General features: G+C 41.2%; 1 protein-coding gene across 1 annotated transcript in view; it reads right to left on the bottom strand.

The window, feature by feature from the left end:
- The window catches only part of TENM1 (teneurin transmembrane protein 1), a 544,190-nt gene that overhangs the window by 377,917 nt on the left and 141,319 nt on the right, over positions 1-24,954 (bottom strand). Inside the window, exon 2 of the mRNA XM_058196608.1 lies at positions 23,017-23,289. Coding sequence (XP_058052591.1) covers positions 23,017-23,233 — 217 coding nt within the window. The 5' untranslated portion in view covers positions 23,234-23,289. The remainder of the gene's footprint in view (positions 1-23,016; positions 23,290-24,954) is intronic.

Here is a 24,954-nt window from a genome sequence, read left to right on the forward strand (position 1 = left end):
CACTGGAAACGGAGCTCAGGGACCCTGTGCACGGCCTCCCTGCGCTCTATTTTCACTGGCATAGGGCTGCAGGAGGCCGTCGTGGCCAAAAACGGAGTGGCTCTCAACCTCCATTTTTGCTGGCAGAGGCACTACCGGACAGGCCTTTGCTGTTTCCAGGGTGGGGCCCATGGGCCAGATCTAAGCACACTGCAAGCCGGATTGACACTCTTGCTTTAACAGAATGGCATCTGTGAGAATTTGGTGATAACATGAAGTTTATTTTTTTTATTGTTTTTAATTTGAATTTATATCTTGTCCTTCTCCGAAGACTCAGGGCGGCTTACATTGTGTTAAGCAATAGTCTTCATCCATTTGTATATTATATACAAAGTCAACTTTTATTGCCCTCAACAATCTGGGTCCTCATTTTACCTACCTTATAAAGGATGGAAGGCTGAGTCAACCTTGGGCCTGGTGGGACTTGAACTTGCAGTAATTGCAAGCAGCTGTGTTAATAACAGACTGCATCAGTCTGTTGAGCCACCAGACGCCCTTTTTCAAGCAACAGCTCTGAATTATTTTTATTGTCTGCTTTAATCTTCCAGCCTTCATACTTGGAGCTCTTGGTAACTTAAGCGTCTCATCTCTTCTTATATTTTCATTTGTTCCCATCTCAGCCCAACCCAACCTGGTAACAACCTTAAAACTAGTTTCTATCGAAGCTTCCTGAGTAGTTCAGCAAAGACTCATTATAGCTTTGTGTGTCAATTATCTGTCTCCGAACAATTAGCGTTTCCATTTCCTATTCATTCCGCTTCAATTTTCTTCACTTTTTTTCATTAATGTTTAGGCCACAAAATATGCCTTTTGTGCTTAGTAACTGACAATTTTGCACTACGCGTTGCATCATTCATGACTCTTGTTCCCCCAAATGGGGTCTCCTGGGATCCAAGCTCTCTAAAAACCATTATAATTTTTTTACATAATAAAAAGCTTTAAGCATCCTAAAATGAAAGTTAATTTCCCCTTCCCCCAAATTTGACAAGGCATTCACGAGTGGCAAAAATTGGGAGCCGTTTTGTAAATGGGAGTTATTTCCCCTATCCCCAAATTTAAGAAATGCTGCTTCTCAACGATTTTCATTTCATGGTGCAAAGCTCATATTCAAAATATCATGACTTTTATCTTTATCCTCAAATTGGGCTCTCTGTGTATTTTTGACTTTGGTTTGGTACTTATGAGCCATGGTGGTGCAGTGGTTAGAGTGCAGTACTGCAGGCTACTTCTGCTGACTGCCGAGATGGCCGTTCGAATCTCACCAGGCTCAAGCTTGAACTCAGCCTTCCATCCTTCCGAGGTGGGTAAAATGAGGGCCCAAATTGTTGGGGGCAAGAGGCAGATTCTGGAAACCGCTTAGAGGGGGCTGGAAAGCACTATGAAGCGGTATATAAGTCTAAGTGCTATTGCTACTCCCAAAAGTGAAAACAAGAAACTCTATTAGATATACAGGTGGTCTTTGATTTAAAGCAGTTCAGTTAATGACCGTCCCAAGTTATAATAGCACGACCTTCGCAGCACCCCCGTGATCAAGTGATCAAAATGCGGATGCTTGGCAAATGACTCATATTTATGACTGTTGCAGTGTAATGTCAAGGACCTGTAGCAAAGGTAAGTGAAAACCACTACTGATGTACATACATATAGATGCAAACATGCTAAGAAGATAGGATACAAACTCATTAAGCATATCTAATTTGTTGTGCATTTTACTGAGTGAGAACATTGATAGGAGAAGCCAGTTTGTTACAGTGGTGAAGGTGCTGGCCTAGGAACCAGGAGACTGTGAGTTCTAGTCCTGCCTTTGGCATGAAAGCTGGCCAGTCCCTCTCTCTCTCGCTGCCCAACCGACCTCACAGGGTGGTTGTTGTGGGGAAAATAGGAGGAGTGTTGGATATGTTTGCTACCTTGAGCTACTTGTAAAAATAATAAAGGCAGTAAATACATAAATATATAAATGAATGAATGAATACATAAATAAATGCCATTATTTCCCTTAAGAAATACAAACAAGGCTCCATTATGAAATGGCCAGATTAAAATTTATCAATAAATTTGATTGAATATGATTAGGACTGAATCAAGAGAATGGCTTTGATGCCTGTTGCATGCATTAAATTCCATAGCAAATCTCAAATTGTTGCTTCAATGTCTTTTTTGTTGCTGTTACCATGCATACATTTAAGTCGTAACTTATTTATTCTTACTGGATTTACAGTCAGCGACCAAACGAAAAACAAAAAAACAAAGCTCTAGGCGGTTCATGGTCCATTTGTTGGAAAATATAGAATAGTCACATTATAGAAGTGTTAGAAAACATCTTCTATGAAACATTTATAGATTATGGACATTTAATCCTTCAGTTTACATTCATTTTCCATTTCTCTTGCTTTCTCTCTATATCAATCCACAGAATTATCTCAAGTGTCAGTTTTTGCTTAATACAATGGTACATTCAGAACTGCTGCTGAATTTTCCTCAGATGCGGAAAAACCATCAATCTCATTTTTTCCTGTGCAAATAGAACTGATCATTCTTTGCCAGCTTCTCTGATACTGTCAAGTATGATGAACAATGTATGACATTAATATCATCGCCCGAAGAGGGGAAGAGAGAGAGAAAAAAACCCACTTTTAACTATTTTTCTTCCATTCGTTCTACCAGAAAATCAGAACTATATGCAGCCAATGACTCAGCTTACTTGGAATACAATACACGTGGAATACAGCGTCTAGTTCTGGTCAACACAATATAAAAAAAGATGTTGAGACTTTGTAAAGAGTGTATCCTTCCTCTCACCAGGATCAAAGTTGACTCAGCCTTCCATCCTTCCCAGGTGGGTAAAATGAGGACTGAGATTGGTTTTTTTTAAAATTTGCATTTATATCCCGCTCTTCTCCGAAGACTCAGGGCAGCTTACACTATGTTAGCAATAGTCTTCATTCTATTTGTATATTTATATACAAAGTCAACTTATTGCCCCCAACAATCTGGGTCCTCATTTTACCTACCTTATAAAGGATGGAAGGCTGAGTCAAACTTGGGCCTGGTGGGACTAGAACCTGCAGTAATTGCAGGCAGCTGTGTTAATAACAGACTGTCTTACCAGTCTGAGCCACAGAGGCCCTTATGTTGGGGGCCATAGGCTGTCTCTGTAAACTGTTTAGAGCAGGGGTCTCCAACCTTGGTCCCTTTAAGACTTGTGGACTTCAACAAAGGAACTTTGGTTCCTCAAAGCTGGCTGAGGAACTCTGGGAGTTGAAGTCCACAAGTCTTAAAGGGACCAAGGTTGGAGACTCCTGGTTTAGAGAGGGCTGTAAAGAAGCCCTGTGAAGCAGTATATAAGCCTAAGTGCTAGTGCTATTGCTAATGAAAAGAAGGACTGAGGGAGTGTTCCAATATTTGAGGGGCTCCTACAAAATGGGAGGGGGGGGTGTCAAACATATTTTCCAAAGAACCAAAAGACAAGACAAGAAACAATGAATGGAATCTAACCAAGGAGAGAAAGCAAGCCAAAACTAAGGAGAAATTTCCTAATGGTGAGAGAAATCAACCAATGGAACAGTTCGCCTTCAGAAGTTAGTCACTGGAGGCTTTCAAAAAAGAGGCTGGTTCGCTTGGTCCACTCATGTCTGCCTCTAGGGGGCGGTGCTCACCCGTTTCTTAGCCAAAGAGCTAGTGATGTCAGAAGAACCTTCCATGGTCATGGGGTCAGCACGACTATATACTAAGGCAGTGATGGTGAACCTTTTTGCTGTCGCATACCAAAAGTGGGGAGAGTGTGTGTGGGGGGGCGGTCACACGCATGTGTGCCCACACTCATAATTCAATGTGCCCCCCCCATGCATGCGCGCGTGACTCCCCCCATGCTCGGCTCGCTTTTGGCACACGATGGTACGGTGGGCCCGGTAGACCCATTTTTCGCCCTCCCCAGGCTCCAGAGGCTTTCTTGGAGCCTGGGGAGGGAGGAAACAGCCTTCCCCACCCCCACCCCCACCTGAGGTCCTCCAGAGGCCAGAAATGCTGACTTCCGGTGGGACTGAAAGGCCCATTTTTCGCTCTCCCCAGGCTCCAGATCCTATCTAGGAGCCTGGGGAGGGCAAAAATGGCCTTCCCCATCCCCCTGGAGGCCCTCCGGCGGCCAGAAAAAGCTTGTTTCCCAATTTCCAGTGGGCCCAGAAGACCCGAAAATCAGCTGGCATGCCAGAGCTGAACTAGGGCATTAGTTCCATACGTGTACCATAGGTTCACCATCACGGCACTAAAGTGCATGGAATGTTGTTACCTTCCCATCAAGGTGACGCCTATTAATCTACTCACATTTGTAGGCTTTTAAACTGTTAGGTGGGCAGGAGTTGGAGCAGGTAACAGGAGTTCACACTTTCACATGGTACTCAGGTCCAGCTGACAAGCTCAGTGTCTTTAACCAAACAGCCATTATGCATTGGGATATGGTTACCTAATATGGACTCTAAAATTAAATGATGATGTTTTATTAATCTTAATTCCTTTTATGGGTCCTATGTTCACTCTCTTGCAAACCTACGGGGAGTCACAATATGTAAATACTGTGAGTGAAGGAACAAATAAATGAATTTTCTGGATTGTATTAATGAACTCAGGAAACCCTGTGGAAACTATGGGATGCATCCAACTTAAATTCCCTCTTGATTTCCACTTAAATAAATGCTGCAATTTAAATTGCCACCAACTCCACACATTAATTTCAATAGGGCACTTGTTTATACAATCTGCAAATAACCCCAGTTTTAATATTATCTTGCCTACACTTTTATTTATTTTATTCATTAGAACATTTAACTTTCAGAGATGTTTAATACCACGTCTTCATGGTATTTATAAAGATAAAAACTGATCTTGAGTCAGTCTGGATCCAGTTCACAATGCTCTTATTTTTGAACCTGGTAAAAATGACAACCGGATTTGTTTTATCTTGACTACACCTCAAGATATAAGAAACTGATAGAATCCAAGGAGTTTCTCTGGAATTTTTTAAGCAGGTAGTATACATAATACAAATGTCAATATGGTTTGCCAGTGTAGCAATCTAGCAAAAGCAAAGCAAAGCAAAACAATGTTTTAGAAAAATAACATTTCTCCTCTTTAGAATTGATTTTATAGGATTAAGGGATATTATGTTGTAAACATTTCCTTATCATACATATGCTTATAAAAATCAATGTACAATATTTATATATTGTATACTGTATGTTTGTTTAATAAACAATCAATATTAATACAATATTTGTATCGGTAGCCTACTGCTAGCCTACTGCTATCGATTGCCTCCCACCGATCCGTACGCTCTCACAGAGAGGGACTCCTCAGGGTGCTGTCTGCCAAGCAATGTCGGCTGGTGGCCCCCAGGGGAAGGGCCTTCTCTGTGGGGGCTCCCACCCTCTGGAATGAACTTCCCCCAGGACTCCGTCAACTGCCTGACCTTTGGACCTTCCGCCGTGAGTTGAAGATATACCTATTTATTCGCGTAGGACTGGCATAGAAATTTTTAGTAGTTTTTAATATTTGGATTTAAATTTTATGGGGTTTTATGGTTTTAAATGGATTTTAATTTGGCCTTATATTTAATAAGTTTTTTAATTATTGTTTTATTGTGCACTTTTTACTGTTTTATTTGACTGTGAACTGCCCTGGGTCCTTCAGGAGAAGGGCGGTATAAACATCTAATAAATGAAATGAAATGAAATGAAATATTTCAAGCCACTTGATTTGTAATAAAGTCAGTTTAGCTTCCTCAATTCATCTCAATTTTTCTCTTTAAAAAAAAAGGTCCTTTTGTATTCCTAACGATTTAATCCCTAATCTAATAAGCATAATAACCTCTTTGTTTATATCAGCTAATTTTCATCTTTACTTCTTTTATGTATTTCTATCCCCAAAGAGATTTTAAAAATAAAAATCGTTCAAATTCATTAAAAATAATGAAAGAAATAAAAAAATTAGATGAAGAGGAAAAATACAGGAGAGAATAAAAATATAAAACTACGAATGAAAAGTCTCGAAGAGAAATACTATAGCAGAGAATTTATGGGTTTCAGGGGAAATTCAGCAACACAGAGAAGGGGACACCACAAAGAGGACTATGTAAGTAATCCAAAAATGGTGTTGTCAGTCTCAAAAAATGGAGTAGGACCTTCCAGATTATTCCACTGCCAATAGACTAAAGACAGCCTGATGACCATCTTAGTTTCTAATCCTTTAGGGCCTTTGATATCCATAGCAGAACAAGATTCTGGTCAGGTGGATGACTGGAAATGTTACTGGTGGCTCAGCAGACTAAGTCTGTCTGTTATTAACACAGCTGCTTGCAATTACTGCAAGTTCAAGTCCCACCAGGCCCGAGGTTGACTCAGCCTTCCATCCTTTATAAGGTAGGTAAAATGAGGACCCAGATTGTTGGGGGCAATAAAAGTTGACTTTGTATATAATATACAAATGGATGAAAACTCTTGCTTAACACATTGTAAGCCGCCCTGAGTCTTCGGAGAAGGGCGGGATATAAATTCAAAAAAACAAAACAAAAAAACAATAAACCATCAGCAACCAGAAATATTTTTTATAATCTGGTTTGTGCATTCTGCATCATTTGTAACTTCCAATCCATGAGTTAATGAAGCTCCTCACAATGTGAATTACACTAATCTAGTGAGTTACTAGTGTACAAACCACTGTAGATTGAATGTCCTTGTTCAGAAAAGATAACAAGGACATTTCTGGCAACAGAAAGTGCTTCATATCATTCTAGATAAGATGTAGACATTATATGCCCCTCCTTATTCATTGTCTATTCTGATGTGAGAAACTCAAATCATTCAACTGTTAGAAGTTCTGTTTTATTAATAAAGGAGAATACTTGTAGCTCAGGGTTGAAAGGAGGGGTCCTTGGTGCTCTCTGAGCTTGGCTGTTTACTTGCAGATTTCATTACCCAAACTAGGTAACGTCATCAAGGCTGGTAAGGAGTGAGGTTTGTTCTCAGTTTATATTCTGGTGCCTTGCCCTGTCAGTGTCGGTGGGGGGCAGTCTTAGAGGGGGCGGTCTTCTTTGGTTGAGCTGTTTCCTGTTGGCTTTTTGGCAGTTCCTTGACTGTTGGTCTGATGTTGACCTTGGAGTTAATCTATGATGATCTGGGTGCGGATTGCTGGTGGAGAGGCGCTTGTGTCTTTTTGTTCTCTTTTTGGCTAGTTGATTATCTCTTTTTGCATAGTCTATAGATGTTCTTAATATCTGTGTGTATATTGATGGTTGATTTTTGGACTTGGCCTGATCTAGGACTACCCCCACTGACAGCCAAGCCACCAGAATATAAACTGACAGCAAACAACACTCCTTATTAGCACTGATGATGTTACCTAGTCGGGTATTGAAACTTCTGCAAGAAAACACCAAGGCAGCACCAAGGATCCCTTCTATTTTATTTTTTTTCCAAGTTGTGTATTAGATGTCTAATTCTCCCATACTTAATGTTGCATGCAGTACATGATGTTTTTTCCTGAATTTGTTTTTCTGAAAAAGAAATCTCATCATCTCTTTCTAGTGGCAAAGAATAAATATTTGCAGCCCGAAATAAATTCAATAAATACATCTGAAATACAAGGAACAAATTAAAAAAGCTATAGCAGAGAATCTCCGTGAAAACCTCAAAGTTGTTTGGCTACCTAATTCGCAAAAGAAAAAAAAATGTCCTGTTTTCCTAGTACAATTGAGCAATGAAAAGTTTTCAAAGTGATTAACGTGTCCTGGAAATTCATCTGTAAATAAGCACATTTTGTTACCCTGAGTAACATAGCACCAGAGAAGGAAAAAAGGCATAAGGCACTTTTATGTGAAATCTATTCCAGCACCATTACACAGAATCTAATAATGTTTTTCAATATACACAGCCCTGCCATCATTTTCTCTTAATAGAAAAGCACAATGAAAGATCACAGTCCTCAACGTGGACATGCCCCTTCATACTTTGCAAAAGTTACTGAGAGATTGCAGCTTATATAATATGACAGAAGGTAAAGGTAAAGGTTCCCCTCGCACATACATGCTAGTCGTTGCCGACTCTAGGGGGCGGTGCTCATCTCTGTTTCAAAGCCGAAGAGCCAGCGCTGTCCGAAGACGTCTCCATGGTCATGTGGCCGGCATGACTCAACACCAAAGGCACATGGAACACTGTTACCTTCCCACCAGAGGTGGTCCCTATTTTTTCTACTTGCATTTTTACGTGCTTTCGAAACTGCTAGGTTGGCAGAAGCTGGGACAACTAACGGGAGCTCACCCCGTTACACAGCAGCACTAGGGATTCGAACCACTGAGCTGCCGACCTTTCGATCGACAAGCTCAATGTCCTAGCCCTTGAGCCACCACGTCCCTTGACAGAAAGGGAATGTAATTAAATAAATGGGGAGTGGGTGAGAAGAAGTGGCAGAGTTAAGATGAACTAAGTGTAAATTAATATGACTTCAGATGAATTAAATTAAATGTAACGATCTGTCAGACCCCAAACCCAAGAATGACACCTGGTGATACTTAAAGGCGTGGTAGGGCAGTGGTTACAATGCAGTATTGCAGGCTAACTTACTGTTACTGCCAGGAGTTCGATGCTGACTGGCTCAAGGTTGACTCAGCTTTCCATCCTTCTGAGGTGGGTAAAATGAGGGCCCAGATTGTTGGGGGGCAATAAGCTGACTTGGTAAACCACTTAGAGAGGGATGTAAAGCACTCTGAAGCAGTATATAAGTCTAAAGCTATTGCTAGTGCTGTAACAAGGGACGATCGAAAGGTTGGCAGTTCATTGGTTTGAATCCCTAGTGAGCTCCCATTATTTGTAACAGGGTGAGCTCCCATTACTTGTCCCAGCTTGTGCCAACCTAGCAGTTCAAAAGCACGTAAAAAATGTAAGTGGAAAAATAGGGACCACCTTTGCTGGGAAGGTAACAGTGTTCTGTGCGCCTTTGGCATTGAGTCATGCCGGCCACATGACCACGGAGGCATCTTCGGACAGCGCTGGCTCTTCGGCTTTGAAACGGAGATGAGCACTGCCCCCTAGGATTGAGAACAACTAGCACATATGTGCAAGGGGAATTTTTACCTTTACCTTTTAGTGCTGTAACTGATTGGATGTTGCATTAGGACTGTGGTGGTGCAGTGGTTAGAATGCAGTATTTCAGGCTGACTCTGCCCACAGCCAGGAGTTTGATCCTGACCAGCTCAAGGTTGACTTAGCCTTCCATCCTTCCAAGGTTGGTAAAATGAGGAGCCAGATTGTCGGGGGCAGTATGCTGACTCTGTAAACTACTTAGAGAGGGCTGTAAAAACGCTATGAAGCAGTATATAACTCTAAGTGTTATGCTATTCTTCTAAGATGATTTTTTTTTTGTTATTTCACATATGTAGACAGAATCTTTCCTGACTCAGGAGTCTACTACCTGCAGTAGTTGATAACCAAAATAGATAACCAAAACATAAAAAGATAATATTGAACGAATTAAGTGAACTGTGGTGGTAGTGACCTATAGATCAGCTGCCAATAATAGCCTTTTGAAGGAGGGAAAGGACAGCAGTTATGAAGAAACAAAACAGTGCCAAGTGCCTTAACTACAGTGCCAGGTGCCTTACCTATAGCTGCAAAATACAACTACTTCCTTAGAACTGAACCTGAACAGCAGAATTATATCTAGTCTTATCTCTGGAATTATTTTTATTTTGTAGAAAGTTAGCACCCATCTTTCTCCTAGAAGAATAGCAATAGCACTTAGACTTATATACCACTTCAGAGTGCTTTACAGCCCTCTCTAAGTGGTTTACAGAGTCACAATATTGCCCCCAACAATCTGGGTCCTCATTTTACCCATCTCGGAAGGATGGAAGGCTGAGTCAACCTTGAGCCTGGTGAGATTTGAACTGCCAAATTGCAGGCAGCCGGCAGGCAGAAGAAGTAGCCTGCAGTACTGCACCCTAACCACCGTACCAACGTGGCTCATGAATGAATGAAATATTTTGAGAAATATTAAGAAGGCAGAATATTGTATTTCCTTAAAGGGAGAAATGGAAACATGCTCTTGGAAAGCAGCCCCCACCTTTCTTAATAGCCCTCAGCGCATGTCAGCACTTAACAGATAAAGAGAGAGATCGCTCTATTCATAAGGAAATTCCCTGCAGCAAGCTCTGAGCAAAGGTAAGATTAGCCCTCAGCCACAAAAGGAATTGCCCAACACAAGCCTTCATTGCATCAGCCCAAACTTCAACCAAGTGTAGCTGAGACAAAGTCCTAGGATTTGTACATGGCCAACATGGGAGTCTGACAACAGCCAATAGAATACATGCTCTTGTACAGGAACAGGAAGCTCAACTGCAAAGCCCAAGAGACAGTATAAATACCCCCACACACACACTCTCAACTCCATGTGGTCAACTGCACCAGAACCACAAACATGTGCTTCTGTTCATCAGTAAATGGATCCTCTTTCCAATCAGCCTCCATTTTGTGTCCAGTGCCTTTCTACCGGATTGGAATTTGAACCAGATGGATATTTCTTCCCACAGTTTTTACTCAAACCTTTGCATTTTATAACCTTTTTTCTTGATAAAAGAATTTGGAAATCCAAATCTTTCTTTTCTATCATTCTGATTGGTCTTTATTCAGTTATTAATCAGCTATAGTTCTAGGATCCTCATTCCTTATTAATCATTTTAATTGTTCCTCATCTCTTATCAAAATGTTTCCTTTCAGAAACAGCTCCTGCTTCATCCGATTGGAAATATTTCATGGTTATTTCAGAGATAAAACCGCTGTGGGTAATATTTTCTAATTTGTATTTAATTAAGCTTTGGGTCAATTAGAATCAGTATTTACCTAACATTTTGTTCTCTTTACAGATTAAAAGTGTTATAAATTGTGGTTTGCGTTTAAAAATAAACCTATGCCAAATGCAAAAGCTAACCTTTAAAAAAAAAAATGAAGGTAAGATTCAAGCAAATTCTTTATAATGTTTCTTTTATCTTCTTTTCAAACCTGCCCAGATGTATATATCAGAACAATCTGTTTAGACTAATGGGTTAATTTAGGGGTATTAAGGCTAGTCAGAAACTCTGAACATCAACTTCAAATTGCCTCTTTAAAAATTCAGAAACTCTTGCTCATTTCTTCTGTCACTTTCTAAATCCTTTGCATTAGGAAATAATACATGCGTCCTACTTAACTTGCAAGCCATCTAACCAGCTTGGAGAATTCCCACCCTCCATGTCTTTTCCATTAATCCTCCCCTCCCTTTTGTTTTTGTCTGGTATATATCTTTCAGGTTTAATTTATTTCCCGTTATCTTCAGTAATCGTAATGCGGCACATTACCTGTCCATTCTGTGCTTAGCTTCTAGCTTGCCAATCGCTTTCACTAAATCTGTTCTTTCATTGATCTGCCGTCTTCCCTTCCTCCCCACCACTTTTTAAATAAGGACTGCTTTACTCAGAAAAGTCAGTTCTGTTTTCACGTTTGATGGTTTTCAAAGTATAACTGAATTGTAAAAGGGACTCTGAGTGTTATTAAGATCAAAATAATGATGCCATTTCTTATTGATTCTTGCCACTGCCTGGAATGGTGCCCGGAGTGGCTTGGCCATTCAATTTAGAACATTACTTCCTGAGCAGGAAGGAGGGGTTCTTGCTTGCTCCTTAAAGGCCACTGCAGAGCAGAAGAGGGGGCGGGGACACCTGCTTCCATTCTAATCTAACAATGGCAACAATCCAGAAGGAGACTTCAAATACAGTCTGCGAAGGACTTTGAAAAAAGACGAGAAGTTATAGAAGTTAGGTTGGGAAGCATTTTGCTAAAACTACCTAGAAAACGAGCATAGTTTCTCCTAACTGTAATCTGAAGTGTAGAGAAGAGCGCAAAGAAGAGCAACTGAGATGATTAAAGGCCTGGAGACTAAAAAGTATGAAGAACAGTTGCAGGATTTGGGTCTGGCTAGTCTAGAGAAATGAAGGACTAGGAATGACATGATAGCAGTCTTCCAGTATTTAAGGGGCTACCACAAAGAAGAGGGGCTCAACCTATTTTCCAAAGCATCAGAAGGCAGGACAAGAAGCAATGGTTGGAAACTAATCGAAGAGAGAAACAATCTGGAATTGAGTAGAAGCTTCCTAACAATGAGGATGAGAAGATCTGCCAGAAGGCAAGAACAGAAGCAAAGAGGATGACTTGAGAGTAGGGCCAAGAGATGATTGGCCCCTCCCATAAGGCTTAAAAGACCAGCAACGGCGTTTGGGCTCTTTGCCGGAAAACAACAGTGGAACAGCTTGCCTTTAGAAATTGTGGGGGCTTCATCACTGGAGGTTTTTAAGAAGAGGTTGGATAGCTACTCATCAGAAATGGTATAGGGTCTCCTGCTTCAGCAAGGGGTTGGACAAGAAGACCTCCAATTTGAATTTGAAAGGATGTGGAAAAGGCTAGGAGGTCACCAAGTGAAAACTACATTGTCCTGTCTTGTCACAATCATTTAACTTCCTGCTTGCTATGGATTCCTTTTGGAAAAGCATAGAAACAAGAAAGCAAGGAACTTTTCCCCCTCCCTTTGTTGAAGGGGATGATTTATGGTACAAAAATAAAGATTTGTTTTCTAGGACGGAGGATGGGAACACAGGTGTTTTTTTCTATAAATATGCATGGCTCTTACTTACACATCAATCATCTGTATTGCTTTGGGATGCATCTATGTGGGGATCTATTCTCTCTCTCGCTAAAGCTTTCTATATCTTATTTCTATATATTATGTACCTTGCTCTTATAGGCTTTTGTGGGTTTCTCACGCCTTCTCTCAGCTTCCAATAGAAATATACAGCTAGTCCTTGACTTACAACACTTCATTTAGTGACCAAAGTTACAACAACATTGAAAAATAGTGACTTCTGACCATTTTTAATATTTATGACTCTGGCAGCATCCTCATGGTCACGTGATCAACATTCAGATGCTTAGCAACTGAACTGCATTTATGACTTTTGCAGTGCTCCAGGGGCTGTTTGATCCCCTTTTGTGACCTTCTGATAAGCAAAGTCAATGGGGAAGCTAGTGTTGTGGTCCGCCAGCAGCCTGCGGAGCTGGCAATGGAGTCGGACAGCAATGAGGCTGAAGGAAGAACATGGGCCAGTTCTGGAGGCTGGGGAAGGCCCGGATGAGGGCTCTGTGTCAGAGGCAGAGATGGGACCAGGGCCATCTGGGAGTGATGTGTGGACTCCAGAGCCTCCAGAGACTGATAGTAGTGAGGCAGAGGAACAAGAGGAGCCTGTTCCTAATGCACGCATGAGAAGAGCTGCCAGAAGGCAAGAGCAGCTCAAGCAAAGAGGACAACTTGGGAGTAGGGCCAAAAGATGATTGGCCCCTCCCATAAGGTTTAAAAGACCAGCAACGGCATTTGGGCTTTTTGCTGGAAAACAACGTTGATAGCCTTGCTCCTTGTCTTGCTGCATTTATTTCTTGTCGGCGTCTTCTGCTTTTGAACTTTTGCCAAGAAAAGCCTCTGGCAGTTTGCCTAATTAGACCAAGGTTGGTGATAAGACTGAAGACTTGTGTTATAAAGAATTTGCTTTGATTTAGTTTGGGCTACGCTGAGAATGAGTTAATTCTCAGCTGTTCTAATAAAGTCTGTTTGTTTTTGAACTGAGTGCATCTACTACTACCTTCTTGGGCTTGGGTCACAACAGCTAGATTCCAGTTAACAACCATATTACTAACTTAATAATTACAGTGATTCGTTTAACCACTGTGGCAAGAAAGGTTGTATAGTGGTGTGAAACCTACTTAACATTTGTCTCACTGAGCAACAGAAATTTTGGGCTCGGTTGTGGTCTTAAGTCAAGGACTACCAGTAGAAATTTATCTTGTTTCTGTGGGAGCCCAGCTTTTTCCCTTCTTCTGTCTATTGTACCTTCTACAGGTAGATCTGACTTCCCACCCCTGCATTAAACTTGTCCAACACTAACACAGGTTGATTCTCCCAATTGTGGAGTGCAGAGAAACGAAGCTTCCTTTCTCCTCGACCAAAGGCCTAACCACTCAGGTAAGCTCCCTTGGTGGCTGGCTGGATGGCATTTCAGAATGTTTTCAGCCAGGATCGGTTGTCTCTGATTTCATCCTCCATGGCAAATTTGGCTTCTCATTCGATTTCTCGTTGGGTAGAGTCAAAGTTATTAAACAGTGTTGGATGGTTACCTGTGGTGATGTGGGGCTCTGTGCTGGTTTCACCTCTTAGCACTACTGATGCTCCCAGCTATTAGAATAACAGAACAGAATAACAGAGTTGGAAGGGACCTTGGAGGCAGGAGTGAAATATAAAATTTGTTACTACTGGTTCTGTGGGCGTGGCTTGGTGTGTGTGTGGGGGTAATGTGACTGGGTGGGCATGGCCAACTTTTTTTTTTAACTTTACATTTAAAAGCATTTTTTCTACAACCTCTTTGGCCAAAGAGGTTGTTAAAAAATGCTTTTAAAAGGCTCTGATGATCAGGCAACTCAGCTGGGATCGCCAGGGGAGCCTTTTAAAAGCATTTTTTTTTCTACAACCTCTTCGGCCAAAGAGGTTGTAGAAAAAATGCTTTTAAAAGGTTCTGACGATCCCAGCTGAGCCACACGATCATCAGAGGCTTTTAAAAGGCTCTGATGATCAGGCACCTCAGGTGGGATCACCAGGGGAGCCTTTTAAAAGCATTTTTTTTTCTACAACCTCTTCGGCCAAAGAGGTTGTAGAAAAAATGCTTTTAAAAGGTTCTGACGATCCCAGCTGAGCCACACGATCATCAGAGGCTTTTTTAAAAACTTTTAAAAGCATTTTTTTGGCCAAAGAAAAAAAATGCTTTTAAAAGTTTTTTAAAAAAACCTCTAATGATCGCACGGCTCAGCTGTGAATGGGCAGGGGGGGGCAGGGATTTTTGCTACTGGTTCTCCGAACCACCTGCCACCATCACTACCAGATTGGTCCAAACCGGGAACATTTCACCCCTGCTTTGGAGGTCTTCTAGTCCAACCGCTGCATATGCAGGAGACCTTATACCATTTCAGACAGACAGCTGTCCACTCTCTTCTTAAAAACCTCCAGTGATGGAGCACCCACAACTTGTGGAGTCAAACTGTTCCACTGGATAATTGTTCTCACTGTCAGGAAATTTCTCCTTAGTTCTAGGTCGGTTTTCCTGTCTGAGCTTCTGCTTCATCCTCCCTCTGAATTCTGACTCTAGTTCCAAAGTCCTCACCGAGCTGGCTTGGTTCAGGATACTTTCTGAGCTAGTTCCATTGAACTGTCTTATCTCTAACACACACAACAGATCTTTGTCTTGATAACTCAACCTGTCTGGAAGGCTTCCTTCTATGGCTGATGGTGTGTGTGTGTGTGTATTTTAAGATTTAGCTGGGTGAAAGACTCAACTGAAGAGAGGGGAAGAGGGAAGAACTTGAGGCTAAATGCTACAAAGCTCTTTTTCCATACCGTTCTATTACTAATTTGGAGCGAATTATCAAATACAAGTGGCCATTGTTCAATGGTTGAAGAGAGGGTCACAACACCTAGTGTTGTGCCTCGCTCGTTCCCCCCGCCGCAGCCGGGCCCCTCTTATCTCCTGCCGGACACTGATAGTACAGGAGAATGTCCTGGCATGCCTCCAGCCCCCAGCCCTGGCACCATGCCCGGACAGGCCGAGCAAGATGAATGGTCTGATGTGCCTCCAGCCCCCAGCCCTGGCACCATGCCCAGACAAACGGAGCAACTAGACCCCTCTCCCACAGCATCTGAGCCTGAAGAATGTGAAGCCAGTCATGAGCTAAGATTACCAACAGCTGGAGGCTGGAGAGATCTTCGCTTCTGGAGAATAGAGAGGCGACGTCAGCAAAAGGAAGGGAGTGGCAGGCCTGGATAAGTGCTGAGTCATGGAGCCACACCCCATGGCCTATATAAAGGATCTGCTTTCCGGCATTCTCTGAGTCAGGCAAAGTCTAACTTGGATTGCTGAAGTCACATCCTGGTCTCCTGCCTGCCCTGAGGACTCTGATAGGACTTTGGCAAAGCTGCAGAGGCTTTGCAGCCACGCTTGATACCGACCCGGCCGTCAGAGGAGGAGTGGGACACGACACCTAGTGAGGATGGGATTTGGTTATCCAGTGGGATTTAAATGTTTGTAATATATGTGCGAGAGAGATTTTGAGTGTCAGGAATGTTATCTGAAGGCTTCTTAGAAGAGTGTGAGTTCTCCATCTTATTTTCTTTGTTTTAGAAGGCAGTTCTGGACCCTCCATCCTATTTCAATAGGTCTTATGATTTGGATCCAGAATTATTTCATGCTGTATGTAAAGGTTCCCCTCACACATATGTGCTAGTTGTTCCCAACTCTAGGGGGCAGTGCTTATCTCCGTTTCAAAGCTGAAGAGCCAGCGCTGTCCGAAGATGTCTCTGTGGTCATGTGGCTGGCAATACCAAAGGCGCACGGAATGCTGTTACCTTCCCACCAAAGGTGGTCCCTATTTTTCTACTTGCATTTTTAGGTTAGGTTGGCAGAAGCTGGGACAAGGAACAGGAGTTTACGCCATTATGCGGCACGTAGGGATTCGACAAACTCGGTGTCTTAGCCACTGAGCCACCCTTTTATATCATGCTGTATAGTTTTGGATAAATGCACAAATCCAAGAGACAGAATCACCATCCATGTGTCTGATCTACAACTTTGCCTTCTTTCCTCCACTCGCTTTGTATTAATGAGCTTGCTATCTGAACCAGGCACTCCTAAATCCTGGTGAATTTTATAGATAAGCCATTTAAACGTTAGCTCGGTTATCAATAGGTATGTACTCTCTCCTCTTCTCTCTCTCCTCTTTCTCTCTTTCTCTTTCTCTCGCTCGCTCACACACAAATACAAACAAATAACACATACAAAAAAAAATCAACTGCCCTTCCATTTATTCCTCCAAAAACTGTATTCATTTAGCTTGATTAGTAAACTACCCAGCTGTTGTTGTTTGTTGTTTTATATACTGCCACTTATCCACTATTCAATTTAGCAATGTACTGAAGTACACATTAATATATTATTCTTTTGTTTAAAGTGCCAATTCATAACTGCACTTACTCAAGAATTTTCCTATTCATTGGTGCACTAATAAAAAAAAAGTCAGATTATGAAATTAATTTCATCAGGATAACAGACTTCCAGTGCATAATTATTTGATAATATCAAAATCCATTCCCTCTACAGCCTGCTCCAAATTATTTGGTTATTCATTCATTCATTAATGCTAGATTTGTATCTCAGCTCAAGATATCAAATTAACACTACATTGAAGAGGGGTGGAAAAAAACCCCAAATCAGTATTTCTTCCTTTATTGGTTTCCATATTACAATTTTTTTTAAAAAATAAAGTTATTTACAACTTTGCAAATCCTCTTAACCTTATTAAAAATTATTCTGTGGCTCCCATTTACATACAAGGGACTATGTAAACAGTATGTTTAATATACTGTTTTCAGCTGACTTCCTTTTCTTTTCTATTCTTTCATAGGCCTCCCAGAGTCCTCAGATTTGAGTGGGCTTCAAAAACTGCAAAAAAATATGCGAAACTGATGAGAAAAGCTAACCTGCATTTTTCAGTAAATCAACAAAAATGATGTTTTTCCAAAGTTGCTATTTGGCTGCAGTTTCATCATGTCCTAATTCCCTTCCTTGGTCATAAGGCTGAATTTAAACTCACATACATGGTTAAAACCAAAAAAAAGTCACATTCACTCTGTAATTAGAGTGGGAGCCATTAAGAGCAACAGTCACCTCTTAACTTGGCAGTGTTCTGATTTATTTATTATTTATTTTATTTGTCAAGCATGTATTAGATAACAGATATAAGTATAAACATGATTATGAATACATGAAATGGATATGAATAAATGGGGACAGTAGGACAGGGACGGTAGGCATGTTGGTGCGCTTCTGCACACCCCTTACAGACCTCTTAGGAATAGGGTAAGGTCAACAGTAGACAGTCTAAGGTTAGTTTTGGGGATTTTGGGATGAGACCACAGAGTCTGGTAGTGCATTCCAGGCATTGACCACTGTGTTGCTGAAGTCGTATTTTCTGCAATCGAGTTTGAAGCGCTTTACATTGAGTTTGTATCTATTGTGTGCTGATGTATTGTTGCGGTTGAAGCTTAAATAGTCATCGTAGGACATTGTAGTGGATAATTTTGTGTACTACATTTAGGTCAGACCAAAAGCAGCGTAGTTCTAAGTTGTCTAAGCCTGGTGTCATAAGGTAATTCTGTTGTGAGCAGAAGAGTGGAGGACTCTTCTTGTAAAATATCTCTGGACTCCTCAATTGTATTTATGTCCGATATGCAGTGTGGGTTCCAGACTGATGAGCTGTATTCAAGAATTGGTCTAGCAAAGGTTTTGTATGCCCTAGTTTGTAGTCCAATATTATTGGAGAGTGTTCTGATGTGCTCTCTTTCCCCTTTGTAGAATCCAAAATTACTGTAGTTATCAGATAAGTTTGATCTTTTGGACACCAATAACATAAAATAACAGAATTGAAGGGAAGATTTCAATAAAGGGTCCAAAACATCTCACTTGTTGAGTTCTGATAGAGGACTCAACAATGTCCTCTATCAGAAATTATCTTTATGTTGTAAAAACAAGATGAGAGAGTGGAAAAAGTCAATCTTCTCCAATTTGGTATTGTTCATGTAAAAAAATAAAGTAATGGAGTGCCTGTGGGTTTTATTCTGCTAGAGGTGTGGGGGTCTAGTGGTGAAGATGCTCATCTCCCACTTGGAAGGTTGAGAGTTCGATCCTAGGTACTGGCAGATGTTTCTCTCTCAGGGCACAAAGAGATAATATCTGCTGTGAACTCCGTGTAGGTGTCAGGAAGGGCACCCAGCCAGTAAATGCTCAGCTCCACCCGGTCACCCCAACTCCACCCCGAATCAAGGATTACAAGGTTGTAAAAAGAAATAAAAAGTCATAGCCGGTTTTAGTATGTGGTGGTCATCTCCATTTCTTTCCCCCATAAGTAACTAATTACAGTTTGGGTTGAAAATATCCCATTCTAGCATTCCAGGTCATGATAACATAAATCCCACCTACGCTTTTGAGTCTTGGGTTCTGAGTTAGTTCACACACACACACACACACAATGATCCTCTTTCATTAAATGCTTGATTGGTGGTTCAAAGGTACTCTTTTAATGTTTAAATTGACATTTATAATTGTATACACATTTAGCTTGGTTAGTTTTAAATGCTACTTGTAAATCACCCTAGGAAAATTTTTCTGTTTTAAAGGGAAAAAAATTTTTTCTCCGTTTATTTGTATTCATTCAATCTTAGGGTTTCCTTCATAGTGATAAGTTTCTAACAAAAGCTTCTGCAGAGCTGCAATTTATTGTGCATTGAGCACTCCAGAAAAAAACAAACAAAAAACAACAACCAGTATTTGATTTTCTGCAACACTTGTATAGAATGTTAACTTAAATAATGGTCTCCCAAAAAATCTATTCTGTATTCAGTGTCGATTTTTTTAAAAAGGTGCCGACAAACAAATATGATAGAAATCAGCTAGGAAAACAAACAGCAATCCTCTTTTTAGAAACACATTTCAATGTTTTCTCAAAATAGAAAATGAGATACAAAAATCTCTTTCAAGTAGAGATTGTAGATCAAATAGAATTTTTCCACCTTCTTTTAGTGGAAAAATATCATGCCAAAAGCCTATTGATATTGGTGGCAGCAGAGCCTCAGATAGAAAGTCCATACAGAGAGTGGTAAGGACAGCTGAGAAGATTATAGGAAGCTTGATTCCCATTATTTAGGATGCTGCTTATAAGCACTAAGTGCTTAGAGCTCAAAGCATTGTTAGAGACCCCACACACCCACTTCACAGTCTGTTTCTGTTTCTCCCCTCTGGGAGGGGGTTTCAAAATATTTCTAGCAGGACTACCAGATTCTGTAACAGCTTTGTTCCATATGCCATCTGCCTGGTAAACTTGCAAGATTCATTTTTCTCACCATGTACATGTATACATCCAACTAGACTGAGTTGTTCCTCTGGGTCATATAATATATGCGAGTATATGTATGCACACTTTTGTATTTATTTATTTAGTCTGTCATGGTTATGTAGTGTATATTGGAGGTGGTGATCCTTTGATTTCGTATGCAATGAAATTTAATTTAATGAATGCAGAATTTAGTGTACATTCAAAGTGATATTAAAGATTCTATTGTATTCTATTCTATTCTATTCTATTTTTTTTAATTTGCATTTATATCCTGCCCTTCTCCGAAGACTCAGGGCGGCTTACAGTATGTTACTAATAGTCTTCATCCTATTTGTATATTTATATACAAAGTCAACTTATTGCCCCCAACAATCTGGGTCCTCATTTTACCTACCTTATAAAGGATGGAAGGCTGAGTCAACCTTGGGCCTGGTGGGACTAGAACCTGCAGTAACTGCAAGCAGCTGTGTTAATAACAGACTGTCTTAGCAGTCTGAGCCACAGAGGCTTCTATTCTATTCTATTCTAGTCCAGTCCAGTCCAGTCTTACTATATCTATTCATAATTTACTTTGCCTGCAAGGATCTTCTGAAACAATATATTGTTTGAGCCACTGGTATAAAAATCAACATTACAAAATAATCAAGACATTATCAAAACAAGACAAAATAATAAATACAGAATTGTATTCAAATTTATAGAATTCTTCATTTTCTTTGAGAGCATGATAAAGATTGAATCAACCTGACCTTCCATGGGATACTATGACTGGGAAGATCCTAATCCTAATGGAAGAAGCCTTAAGGACTAGTAAAGTTCATGGAATCATGTTCCATGAGTTGGAAAGAACTTCAGAGGTCTTCTAGTCCAATCTCCTGCTCCAATCATGAGGCCTTATACCCTCCCAGTCAAATGGTTGTCCAGTCTATTTTTGACAATGGATGGCGCACCCACAAATCCAGGAGGGAAGGTGTTCCACTGAACATTAGTAAGCACATTAGGAGTTTTGTAAGCAGGCTGTAGATGTTCTCACGAAAACATCAAGTAGGGAGAAGGGATGTGTCGTGTCCCACTCCTCCTCTGACGGCCGGGTTGGGGAAGTCCGTATCAAGCGTGTCTCTGCAGCTTTGCTAAAGTTCTGTCAGAGTTCTCAGGGCAGGCAGGAGATCAGGATGTGACTTCAGCAATCCAAATTAGACTTTGCCTGACTCAAAGAATGCCAGAAAGCAGATCCTTTATATAGGCCATGGAGTGTGGCTCCATGACTCAGCACTTATCCAGGCCTGCCCCTCCCTTCCTTTCGCTGACGTCGCCTCTCCACTCTCTGGAAGCGTGGTTCCCTCCAGCCTCCAGCTGTCAGCAATTCCAGCTCGTGACTGGCTTCACACTCCCCAGGCTCACATGCTGTGGGGGAGGGGCCCAGCTGCTCCATTTATCCGGGCATGGTGCCAGGATTGGGGGTTGGAGGCATGTCAGGCCATTCGTCTTGCTCAGACTGTCCGGGCATGGTGCCAGGATTGGGGGTTGGAGGCATGCCAGGACATTCTTTTGTACTATCAGTGTCTGGCAGGAGATGAGAGGGGCCCGGCTGCGGAGAGGGGGGTGAGCGAGGCACAACAGGATGCCATTCTCAACATGGTTGATTTGTACAGTAGGGCTAACTATCAAAATGAACTTTTGTCAGAAGGGTGACAGGTAATAGTAACAGAGTTGGAAGGGACCTTGGAGGTCATCTAGTCCAACCCCCTGCTCACGCAGGAGACCTATATTAGGAATTCGAACTGCCGAACTGCCAACTGTTCTGATCGACAAGCTCAATGTCTTAGCCACTAAGCCACCTAGCCAGGCACTAAAGGGAAACTACTAAAGCTGATCCCTGCCAGCTTCTTGAGCTATGAGGTTCAACTTTGCCACCCCAGCTTCCATTTCCATTTTTCTAGATAGACATCCATACTTCTCAATAAAGCCCTGAGCTGCAACATTGTCTAAAAATGCATATGGACTATTAGGGATGTGTGACAGCATTATTGTATGTAATAATTTAGCCCTAGAGGCTAGAAACTTTTAGAATATACCTGAATCAGGTACTCAGTATGGTTTAGAACAGAAAGTGATTTCCAAGGGTGGTCATGTAAAATATAGTGATAACTTGTTACTCAATTGTTTTGAAACTCATCAAAAGTGATACTCAATGCATTTTAATGTGAAAATTTTGTCCCGGTACTTATTGTTTGTTTAGAGTGGTGTGGTGGATTAGAGGTGGACCTCTCACCTCACAATCAGGAGGCTGTGAGTTCGATCATAGGTAGAGGCAGATATTTCTCTCTCTGGGCACAATGAGTATATATCTGCTGAATATAACTCTGCATTGGGGACAGGAAAGGCATCTGGCCAGTAAACACTCAGCTCCATTCAGTTGCCCAGATTCCACCCTGCAAGGGATTATGGGGTCATTAAAAGATGATGATGAGGACCAGGGGTGAAATCCAGCAAGTTCTGACAGGTTCTAGAGAACCAGTAGTGGAAATTTTGAGCAGTTCGGAGAACTGGCAAATACCACCTCTGGCTGGCCCCAGAGTGGGTGGGAATGGAGATTTTGCAGTATCCTTCCCTTGCCATGCCCACCAAACTACGCCATGCCCACCAAGCCACACCTACACAACCGGTAGTGAAAAAAATTGGATTTCACCACTGATGAGAACTCATTGTTTGCTTAGTATTCAACACATAGACAACACAAGCACTCGGCTGCCTTGTGACTCACTACTTTATTCCTTATGGGAAATATCTGTTTGGTTTTCATCATTTTTGGTACTCATCGCACCTCCCAGAACCAATTAATGATGAGTACTGAGCTACAAGAAGAAAAACTCCTGAGGTAAATGTGGACATGCTACTTGTCACAACAAATGGTTCAACGTACCTTGTGTGGATTCATCAACTCCTTTTCCTGTTCGGTTATGGCTGTTGTAATTGAGTCTGAGATCTTGTCCAAATTCATTTAGGGTTTCTCTCGACTCGTAGGACTGTCTTGCTTTTCTCCCATCTTCACTTTCATCTGAAGAGCTCGTGTAAGCTAGATCCATTTCATGCTTAGCTTTGGATAGGGGCTGGTAAGGTTTACAGTCCATTTGCTCCATTTTTGATCCAGCAAGGTCATGAAAACAACAGAGTAAGGCTTCTTAAATTTATACACCTGGAAGAGACAAAAACAGTGTACGTTTTATTTAATTCGATTTTAAGGCCGCCCAACTCCTCAATGACTACGAGCAGCTTGCAATTAAAAATCAACACATATAGAAAGCATATGTGGAATATATCATGACCAGGAAATTACAGTTTCCCAATAAAAAAAATCAGAACCACAGGCACTCTGCAACTATCTTATCCCAAAGCTTGGCAGAACCAATGGTGCAGTTTCCATGGTTTTTCTAATGATAAATGATAGGTGATTTGTCTTGTCCGTTCAGCTAAAGAAAATACAAGAAGATAACAGTGTGTAGAAATAATGGTAAGACATCCTCCACTAGGAAATGACTAAAATGAATTAATGTTATATCAAAACAATAACGGCCCACTTTGGTTTCCCATTCTAAGCTTCATAAACCATCTTTGCTGGAACCAGAAATGAGTTTCTCTAGCAGTATTTGTATCCTCAGAGTAATTTATGTGGCACCTGTCAGGTACGAAGAATCAGGACCATTCCTAAAGTTTCAGGATGGAAGATTTATTCAAGCCTATACCCAAGAATCCGGTCAACTAGAATCCCATACTAAATTGGCATCAGATACGGGTCAATGAAATTCAAGAGGGGTTGGGCATGGAGCACTTGTGGGAACACAATGACTCTAAGCTGATCACACACTTAACTCCACCTCTCCAGCTCTGCCTGATCTTCTCCTACACTACCAGCATAAACTTCATTTTGACAAGACATGGGGGAAGGGAATGGGTCCTATGCACTGAAACAAAAGATACAGATTACCATTTTATAAATATTTATAATACTTAGTACATTAAAAAGATAATTCACCTCAGGTGACATCAAGTAACATAGTTACTCTCATTTATTTCACATTCTTAGTGAATTGGCTTAGGGCCCGGGTACTTACGGGACCGCCTGCTGTTACCACATGCCTTCCACCGACCCCTACGCTCTCACAGAGAGGGACTTCTCAGGGTGCCGTCCGCCAAACAATGTTGGCTGGCGGCCCCCAGGGGAAGGGCCTTCTCTGTGGGGGCTCCCACACTCTGGAACGAGCTTCCCCCAGGTTTACACCAAATACCTGACCTTCGGACTTTCCGCCGCGAACTGAAGACACACCTTTTTATTCGCGCGGGGCTGGCTTGAATTTAATTTTAAATGGTAAATTTTATTAATTTTAAATGGGGTTTTTAGTGTAAGGTATTTTTTTAAATTCTCAGGCTAATTTAATAAGTTTTTTAAATTGCATTTTAATTGTATTTTGTATTGCTTGTTTTATTCTCCCTGAGTCCTTCGGGAGAAGGGCGGTATAAAAATCAAATAAATAAATAAATAAATAAATAAATAAATTAATTTTATAATCTCTCCCCCCCCCTCTCTCTCTCTCTCTCTCACACACACACACCGTGTTCACTTATCGTCCAGAGACATGTTTTGTTTAACCACAGTTCAGTGAATACATTGCTATTGGCTTGTGCACACATCATGCTAAAGACTTGCTTGGTTAAATGTATTGAGAAAATGAGGACAGGCATGGATATATCAAAATAATTTTGATTCATGTTTCTTCTTCTGAATGATCTTCTGAACATTAACAGTGGCTGATACTACATTTTTTTTCTGACTGCTAATAAAAAGTATGTGTCAAGAAAAAAG

This window comes from Ahaetulla prasina, chromosome 11 (assembly GCF_028640845.1).
Source record: "Ahaetulla prasina isolate Xishuangbanna chromosome 11, ASM2864084v1, whole genome shotgun sequence".
Classification (NCBI taxonomy): Eukaryota; Metazoa; Chordata; class Lepidosauria; order Squamata; family Colubridae; genus Ahaetulla; species Ahaetulla prasina.